A 10000-nucleotide genomic window follows, 5' to 3' on the forward strand; every position below is an offset into this window, starting at 1 on the left:
TTCCACGACATTAAATCTAACTACAAAGCATTAAAATGTGTAACGTGTCATTCATTAATAAATGAAATATTGTGATCTTTGGCAAATCGCTTTGTCACGCCAATTAACACTTTACCGTTAATCACAGTTCACAACATTAGCATGATTAGCATGTTTACAGACGTTCTTCAGTGTTTATTTCTGCTTTGCACATTTTATTGTGGTTTAAAACACTGCACTACAATATCTGTGTTTAAAGATAAATAACATTCATTATTCTGTGAAAAGTATATAACTAAGTAAATAAATAACTGTATAAAATATAAAGTGTGTGTTGTCAGTGTTGCTAAACACAGTGTCACGTCACCTGTACTGAAGATACAGGAGCTAATGATCAGTGTTAATTAGCGTCTGACTCGCTCAGCGCTCTGCTCTACACGTCCTGCGCGATCAGCTGCGTGAGCCAATCAGACATCACGGCTTTTCGTGAATACTGATGAATTCTCTTGAACTTGTATTTATTTAACGTAGTTGTTTTTATTACACTTACGCATCGTCCGGGACCGGAGCGGGTTTCAACGTTTCTATGTGAGCCTCATCGAGCTCGTCCTCAGCGGGAACATTTTCTTTTTTTAAAGTTTCATCATTAGCTTTTGATTTTATTGTCTCTTTTCTCTCATCCTCTAGCACCATGGCCCGCTCGTTCTGGCTTTTACACGTCTCTGTTTCATCAGTGACCTCAGAAGCAGGAAGTTCACGCTGATCTGCATGTTCTGGTGATGTAGTGCAGACTCTGTGTGGAAGTGGAGGTGTTGGAGGAAGATCAAAGTCAGACTCGGAGGGGGCGAGACGCTTCCTGGGCCGAGAAACCGGAACAGGAACCGGAAGAGGAACAGGATCAGACAGTGGTAATGTGTCAGTGTCCTCTGCCATTTGGCGAATCTTCTCCAGCAGGAAGCTCTCCTCTGACACAGCAGAAGGTTCTTCAGTAGTTTCAGTAAGAGAGTCAGGAGACTTTGCATGTTGAGGTGAAGGCACAGGCTGTGGTACCACTGAACTCCCTGGAGAAATGTTTTTAAGTGATCCATCTTTGACATCACCTGACTGTTCTTTAGCTGAGGTATCGTCTGATTCTTTCTTTCCTGCATCTAAAGCTCTAATGACATCATCTGGCTGTTCCTTAGACAATGATATGAGTCCTTTGACCTCATGTAACTGTTCTTTATCTGTTCCTACAGATCTACTGACATCGTCTGGCTGTTCTATCACTGCTCCCAAAGGCTTCTGAACATCTACCTGTTTTTTAGCTCCTTTTGTGGCATCATCGGGCTGATCTTTTACTAATTCTGAACACATGTTAGCATAATCTAGTTGTTTTTTAACATCTCCTAAAGATGTTTTAACCTCCATTAGCTCTTCTTTCACTGTTCCTACAGATCTTTGGACATCATCTGGCTGTTCCTTAGCTATTCCTAAAGATCTCTGGACATCCTCTAGTTCTTCTTTCACTGTTCCTAAAGATCTGCTGGTGATTTCTAGCTGTTCTTTTGCTGCTCTTTTTACATAATCTGGCTGATCTTTTGCTGTTCTTAAACATGTGTTAGCATTGCCTGGTTGATCTTTAGCTTTTACATCATCTGGCTGTTCTATGTCTGTTTCTAATGATCTCTTAATGTTATCTCCAAGTTCTTCAGCTATTTCTGAAGATCTACTGTCATCAACTGTCTGATCCTTAGATGTTCCTGAAGGTCTACTGACATGATCTGGTTTATCTTTGGCTTGATCTAAGGATTGTTTAACTTCATCTGCCTGATCTATTCCTGTTCCTAAATAATCTTTGAGATCAGTGGGCTTTTCCTTATCTGTTTCTAAAGATGGTTTGATATCATCTGACTGATATGTTGCTATTTTGCTCTTTGAGGGATCTGATATTGGGACTTCAATAAGAAGATGTCCTTTCCTCGTCTGAGGAGCAGCGAGTTCAGCCTGTGTGTTGACTTTGTTTGTGCACTCTGATGGAGGGATCGTACTTCCCCTCATCTGCTCCTCATTCTTACTTCCACTTCCTTTATTTGTGTTGTGCTGTGGTAGAACAATAGCTCTGAAACCAGAGGGAACATTCTGCTTGACTTCCTGCACCGAAGCTCCTTTCTGTTTGGTTTCATGAGGTTTTGCAACTTGTGGAGGATTTTTTTCCTCAGCTTGAGAGCTCTGTAACACTGACACAGGCTTCGTGTTGATGATCTCGCTCGATGCTGGTGATTCCTTCGGTCTGTGAGAAACGGGACACCAGTGAGGAATGCCATCACAAACACGGCATCTCCGATGCACTCATTATAAACATGCAGCGTGCAGACACGAGTTAACAGGCACAAGCACCTCTCAGCCTTAAGCACCTACACTTTTTTATTCTGAACTTTTATTCAGAAGCACAAAATATCAGCTTTAATTCAACAGTGTGTTGATGAACCAAACAGAAATCACAGTTATTATATATGAGCGCTACATTTTAGGGCAAAATCTCAGATCAAACAATCGTGTTTGGTGTTTTGATGTTCTACCAATTTCACTTCCTGTCTTTTTTTCCCCAGCATCTTCAGTCAGCAAAATGAAGATTGAGATTTAGGTCACATGACTGACTTCTGCTTTTCAGCCCAGAGAAACTCCACAGTTGCGTTAGCTTTTTGTTTGGGGTCATTGTCCTAAAAAACTGCACCTACTGGGTTTTAAGGCGTCTGATTGGATATGAGAATGTACGACGTGTCTGTTCACTTTAGCTCATTAATAAAGGTGAGTGATGCAAACGTGGTACTACCACCACCATGTTTCTACACTTATGCCTTGCATTGTTATGGTATGTACTTACGGCATTGGGCAACAACAAAAATGCAGACTCATCGAATCTGGTTTCAAGATTAATCCACAACAATGGCGCAAGCAAAAAGAGCAAAATCAGTGCAACTTCATTTCATAAAGTCAGAAGGCAGCAGTCATGAAGTCATCAGCAGTCACAGCATAAAACTGAAAGCGCAATACACAGTTCTGTATTTTCACAACTCAGTTCACACATTATTGTAAAGGGCGTATCTACAAACATGCAGTTTCTTTTGTGTCACACCACAATAAGCAGTTTTTAATCATATTGCACTGAAGCAATGTAGAAACTGCCATCAGCAACGTTAAACATCAATCTGCAAGAACTGGGCAAATGGTGTAACTCCAGGTGAAGAAAGATGCAGACTGGCGATTCTGAAGCTCAGAGAGTGTCACAAAACTGCAGTATACAGTTTAGTACTCTACCTCAGCTCTTCAGACAACATGCAGAAGAAATCTGACGCTCTTCAGGAACCTCAAAAACATCTAAACTCCAATTTCACCAATATGAAGCCACTAAACATTGCCTCATGCACTTACCCTTCATCCATATAGAGCTCAGCGAACCACACTGTCCCTACATCCTCCTGCCCCATCTCAAACTCCAGCTCCTCCTCTACGGGTTCAGTCAGTACCAAGGGACTCACATACGTCTTCTTCTTCTGGAGATCTGGTTTAATTTCTCCAGGTTCTTCATTAGCATTCTTTGAGTGTTCTTCACTTGCTATGTCATCAAAATCGACTTCTTTTAAACGTGGAACATCCTTAGTGGAGTGAAGACCTAGTGCATTATTATTATCTGGACTTGTATTAGTTTCTGGAGTTGAAGATGGCTTTCTGGACTTCTCGATATTTGGTTCTGAGCTCTCACTTGCTTTGGGTTTCTGTTCATTTTTCCAGGTTTGGCCTCCTACACTTGAGGATTCCTCTTTGCTTATCTTCACCTTGCGTACTGTTCTTTTACCGTTGCTTGTTTCAGCTTCAGGCTTATTCTTTACAGACTCTGCTTCTCTTTCTACCTCTGAGGCAGCCAACCTCAAGCAATCCACGAGGCTCCGTCCTGAAGGCTCTGAACCCGATGTCACGTGACTCGCTTCCTCACAGGAAATTTGAGTGGAAATGCCTTCTTTAATCATTGGGGCCTTGTAGTGTTCCTCTGTAGCTTCTTTTGTGGCTTTGATCAGGTTTGTATCACAAAAGGGCTCAGGTGGAAGGATTTCAAACTGCTGGTTACCAGATTCTGTGTCTTCAGGATTGTCGGTTTCTGTAGGACTCGGCTGCATCAACATGGACGTCACCGTCTCATAACTGGAGAACAAGCAAGTTCGGAGAAAATGGAAATCACCACAAGGGACAAACCAGAGGCCGGAAGTGAACCAACAGACTTTTCAAACATTGCACACTTTCATGCAAATTCTTCAATATCTTATGATCCATGCAAATGCAGGAGCGACTTATGCTCTGTTCCTCCATTTCCTCTCACACTTACCCTTTATACAAAACACTGATTATCCCTTTCACGAGGCCTGAAGACTCTGAACATGTCTCTTCCTGCTCAGAAACAAAGTCCTGATCCTCAGAAGGTGATCTGATTTCTTCCTCTGAAAGTTTATTTCCATCATTTGGTTTCTGAATTTTCCTACTGGATTCATCTTCATCAGTCTTTTCCATCGATTCCTTCCCTGGCTCTGAGCTAAATCCAACGACTCTAATATTAACACCTTCATCTTGCTGGTTCGGAAAGTTTTCCACTTCCTCCTGCTTCTTGCTTTCAGCCATCCATTCAATATGGCTGCCCAGGCAAGGAATGATGGGAAAATAAAGAGGCATGTTTGGTGAAATGTGCTTTTCTCACCATTTCAAAAGTTCACTTGTATTAAAACACCTCTTCAACAGACTAGAGGTTAAACTCATGCAAGTCCTAAAAACTCACAGTCCATGCAGCAGAGACGTCTCCATCTTACCCTCCATCCAGATCCGCCTGCTCTGTCTCTATTTCACCTGGACTTATTCCCTCCTTCCATTTCCTCGTACCCTTTCTCTCCAAACTGGCCCACAGTGGACCCTCATTAGTGACCTCCGAATCTGCATCTGTTCTCTCCATGTTGCTAATATTAAGCGTCGTGTCATTAAAAGCTAAAAGAGGCGCTAATGCTAATGAGGGAAGTGGAGCTGTAGGAGGTGCTGATGGTATCAGAGATGTTATATCACATTCCAGCTTCTCCTCAATAAGCACAGTTTTTGGTTTATATATTGTTGTCTCTAATTCTCCCAGGTCGAGCTTCTGCATGTCTCCGGCGTGGTCAGAGGTTTTACCTCCACTGTGAGACAGAAACACGGTGATCATGTCGGTTCAGGACCAAAACACACTCTTACCTGGCGTTAAACATTCCACTAACGAGTTAACGTTAACGTTATAACAGCTCAAACTGTACACTCAGGGCCTGAAGTACTCGCCGTTCGTGTCTGATTTTATTCTGCTCTAGAAAACACTGAGCAAACTGAACGTGAAATCAGACGCGTTTTCATTTTGTGCTGCGCTTCACACTGGTGTCTAGAACAGAGTGTTTGGTTTAAAAAAGAAAGAAACATTAAAATCCCAGCGCAGACACAGTAATGGCACACACACACACCGACGCAAACACAGCACACACACGTTGTTGTTATCACACTCACCCCGCTGTTCTTGTCTCCACTCGCGTGAAAGAGTCCACGTTACTGTCTCCGTCTCCACCTGTCGTGTCTCCGTGTGTCTCCTCTCTGACGTCCGGCTCGTCTCTCTGATCCCTCACTCTCTCTAACGCTGCCCACAGAGGGGTCTCACTCTGACCACCGGGGGGCTCAGGAGTGTGTGTGTCTGTGATGTTTGCTTCTGTGGTGTGTGTATCTTCAGTGTGTGTGTCTGTGGCACATATATCCACGGTTTGTGTCTCTTCAGTGTGTGTTACTGCAGAGTGTGTGTCTTCAGTGTGTGTTACTGCAGAGTGTGTGTCTTCAGTGTGTGTTACTGCAGAGTGTGTGTCTTCAGTGTGTGTTACTGCAGAGTGTGTGTCTTCAGTGTGTGTTACTGCAGAGTGTGTGTCTTCAGTGTGTGATAATGCAGTGTGTGTGTCTTCACTGGTGTGTGTTTCAGCCTCTGTGATTTGGGGGTCAGTGGGTAGATTTGTAGAGATTTGATTTAAGCTAAAAGAGAAAAAGAGAGAGAGAGAGAGAGAGAGAGAGAATTAGACAATATACATGAGCAGAGAGACAGACAGTAACGTGGTGAAGTGAGAAACAGGATGCCACAATCAGATCTGATTTCACTGTTGCCATGGAAACCATGAGTTAACTTTCACAGACTTCAGTCTGTGTCTGTGTGTGTCTGTCACTGTGTGTGTGTGTGTGTGTGTGTGTCTGCTGCATGCTACACTCAGTGTGTATATTTTTAATCTTTTACACTAATCACAGTCGTAATGCAGAGCTGAGCTCAGTGCAGAAACACACACACACACACACACTCACACACACACACACACACACAGTAATCAGGGGTAATTAGAGACAGGTCAGAACAATCCAGATCCATGAAATAAACCAACGACAAGAAGAGGGCGGGGCAAGACTAAAACAGGAAGTATAACCAAAACAAAAGCACACAAGAGACTCAAAATAAAGCAGTGAGAGTGAGACGGACAGATGGACAGACAGATCAGAGGACTCACAAAGTGTGTTATGGTGTTAGTGTGCGTTAGTGACAGTGTGTGTGTGTGTGTGTGTGTGTGTGTGTGTGTGTGCGCATAGTTACACTATTACAGTAAAGAGTTCTTTTCTAGTACTCATGGTTTTGTTGATTTGTCCCTCTGGGGAACTTTAATGGTTCCTTTCTGAGACAGGGTTCCGAGTAGAACCTCGTTAGAAAGCTCGAACCCTGAAGAACCCTTGAGGAACCTTATTTTCTAAGAGTGTACGCAGTGAGAGGGATAGAGCTGTACTTCATGTAAATAAAGTCATAATTAAAGATATGACGGCTGCCACATTCCCACAATAACTCCACCCCTTTATATGTACTCCGCCCCTTTCACAAAACTGTCCAATACAAACCCCTCCCTCAAACTCCGCCCCTTTCACAAAACTGTCCAATACAAACCCCTCCTTCATACTCCGCCCCTTTCACAAAACTGTCCAATACAAACCCCTCCCTCATACTCCGCCCCTCACAATAACCCTGTTCCTGAACACAATCCCCACCTATAGATAAACTCCGCCCCTCTGCACATGCCCCACCCTTTAAATTTTAACCTCTATGCTTAAGAATACTTCACACACACACAAACACATATAGACACACACATACACAAACAAACACACACACTCATCCAACATCTCCACTGCATGTTGACTGTTGCTGTGGCACTGTGTGTTGAGCACTGACTGGTGGAGCAGGGAGGTGTGTGAGACCGTGTGGAGTGATTCAGAACCAGAACCAGCTAAACAGAGCCGAGCTGTGATGTCATAAACACATGACGATTTCTCCAACATGTCCACATTCTTGTCTTCTTCTCTCGCTCTCTCAGACTTTGTTCTTCACACACACTCTCCCCTGCTGCACACACCCAGGCAGTGTGAACATCCGCACACACACATACAGAGATTCACCGCAGTGTGTGTGTGTGTGTGTGTTACTCTACTTACCTGCCGTCCCTCACAGCGGTGTGATCTCGCTCAGGCTGCTTCTCGTCCTCACACTCGCCCCTCAGCAGTGAGGAGATGATGTTGTCTGTAATCGACACTTTGTCCTCATCGGACCAGTTCAGCTCAGTTTGACTCACGGGTTCCTCCTTCAGTTCCACCTGTTCGAGTGACTCCTCCTCATCTTCTGTGATGAAGAGCGTGACCGGGGCCAGGACAGGAACCTCTTTATCAGACAGTGTCTCAGTGGGTGAAGTTTTGTCTGTAGTAAGTGGACTTTTCTTCTCCATGTCTCCACCTGCCAGCGCTTTAATAGGCGGAGACGTCACACACACAGTGTTAAAATCTTCATGTGTAAAGTCAGGCTCCTCTTCCGCGAGAGGCGGACGCTCCGCCCACCACACGCCCCCCGATTGTCTCTCTGAGACGGACGACACAGAAGGAGACACGGACCCAGATACGGAGAAAGGCCATGGAGGAGGGACAGTCTCGACATCCACCACATCCTCCGATACAGGAAGTTCAGCAGACTTTCCTGCTTTCTGCTCGCTCTCTGACCCCAGACTGAAGGACAGAGACAGGGGTCAGAGGTCAAAGAACAAAGAGTTTGAAAAACGCACACCATGCAGCCTTAGCATGCTGGAGGTGAAGAATGTGAGTGAGTAGGAGTGAGACTGAGGGACTGCGCTTAGAGAGAGAGAGAGAGAGAGAGAGAGAGAGAGAAAGACAGAGAGACAGAACTGTTCCTCAAGTCAACACCTAGCAATTCATCCACAAATAAAGACCAAGTTGCACATGTTTAAGGAGAGAAAAAAGGACTGGAGCAGTCTGCCTAAGTCAAACCGGAACAAACCATTCATAAAGAGAGAGGGGGATCTGATCCACACTGTCCATCCTTCCAGGAGGTTCTAACATCTTTATACATCAGTTCACACACTCAGACCTGAATTACAGTCAGGTGATCTTAATGACCTGTGTGTGTGTGTGTGTGTGTGCCTCAGATAGGAGAAGTGTTTATAATGACACACACACGAACAGGAGCAGTGACTCAGTGATGTTAGCATAGCAGGAGAACAGCTGCAGTGGGTCATGTGTGTAAATTTAGGCCACAGAAATCCCGAGTACAGACACTAAAGCTGATCCTCATCATCTGCTCTATACACACACGCGCACACACTCACACACGCGCACACACACACGCACACACACTCACACACACTCACACACACTCACACACACATAATTTCACCCGGCTGTTACTAACTGTGGAACTTTGGCCATATTCCAGCCTCAAAGCTCAAATAAACCCCACAAACACGGAGTGCAGTGAAGAAACGCTGCTACCAGGTGACTAATGAGAGGAAAAAGCTGAATCATTGAGAGGAGAAACAGGACGAGGCCAGATGTTTATTTCCAGGTGAACTGCAGTGAACTTCCTCCTGCTCTGTGTGTGTACAAAATCCTGAGCAGAACCAGATCACCTCCATTCTGGATCAAGAGGAAATGATGTCATTGGCTGAAAGAGGGTTCGTTATCGGAGCTGGATGTTCGAGCTTCAGTCACAAAGTCTGCTCAGGAGGCTGTGTTTCAATAACACAGTGAAGTGTGCACTCAGAAGTGAGGAAAAGAGTGAACACTGTGGTGGAAGGAACACATTCAGACAGCACGATGCTCACGTGTGTGTGTGTGTGTGTGTGTGTGTGTGTGTGAGGAAAAACAGAAGTGTGTGTTCTGCATAACGAGATCAGGGCTTCAAATAACTTTCATTTGATTTATCAACTTTCTACCAACTTCAGTTTCAGTCATAATGTTTCAGTTACAGCAGCCGACCAATCAGCAGCTTCGATTTTACTCACACTCAGTGGAACTGCACACTCATCACAGTCCTAACACACACCCACTATATTCACACTTTCTATCCATCTATCTTTTCTTTTCTTTCTTTGCTGAACTCAGTGTAGACATTCCTCCTGTACCACACGCCACTCTGGACATGTGTCTGAGAACGTGAGCATGTACAGCCGTGTGGGGTTAGTTAGCCGTGTGGGGTTAGTTAGCCGTGTGGGTTAGTTAGCCGTGTGGGGTTAGTTAGCCGTATGGGGTTAGTTAGCCGTGTGGGTTAGTTAGCCGTGTGGGGTTAGTTAGCCGTATGGGGTTAGTTAGCCGTGTGGGGTTAGTTAGCCGTATGGGGTTAGTTAGCCGTGTGGGGTTAGTTAGCCGTGTGGGGTTAGTTAGCCGTATGGGGTTAGTTAGCCGTGTGGGGTTAGTTAGCCGTATGGGATTAGTTAGTCACATGGGGTTAGTTAGCCGTATGGGGTTAGTTAGCCGTATGGGATTAGTTAGTCACATGGGGTTAGTTAGCCGTGTGGGGTTAGTTAGCTGTGTGGGGTTAGTTAGCCGTATGGGGTTAGTTAGCCGTATGGGATTAGTTAGTCACATGGGGTTAGTTAGCCGTATGGGGTTAGTTAGCCGTATG

At 44.6% G+C, this 10000-nt stretch overlaps 1 protein-coding gene across 13 annotated transcripts in view; it reads right to left on the reverse strand.

Annotated features, from left to right (window-relative positions):
* The window catches only part of ehbp1l1b (EH domain binding protein 1-like 1b), a 38422-nt gene that overhangs the window by 18285 nt on the left and 10137 nt on the right, over positions 1-10000 (reverse strand). For 8 of the 13 annotated variants that reach the window (XM_053241063.1, XM_053241066.1, XM_053241065.1 and 5 more), the window contains 6 exons: positions 7528-8088; positions 5530-6036; positions 4818-5174; positions 4343-4645; positions 3394-4161; positions 530-2251 (listed from right to left, as the gene is read on the reverse strand). In XM_053241063.1, coding sequence (XP_053097038.1) covers positions 530-2251; positions 3394-4161; positions 4343-4645; positions 4818-5174; positions 5530-6036; positions 7528-8088 — 4218 coding nt within the window. The remainder of the gene's footprint in view (positions 1-529; positions 2252-3393; positions 4162-4342; positions 4646-4817; positions 5175-5529; positions 6037-7527; positions 8089-10000) is intronic. The other 5 variants (XM_053241072.1, XM_053241071.1, XM_053241073.1 and 2 more) reach the window with 4 other exon arrangements.

The sequence above is a fragment of the Pangasianodon hypophthalmus genome, chromosome 17 (genome assembly GCF_027358585.1).
Source record: "Pangasianodon hypophthalmus isolate fPanHyp1 chromosome 17, fPanHyp1.pri, whole genome shotgun sequence".
NCBI lineage: Eukaryota > Metazoa > Chordata > Actinopteri > Siluriformes > Pangasiidae > Pangasianodon > Pangasianodon hypophthalmus.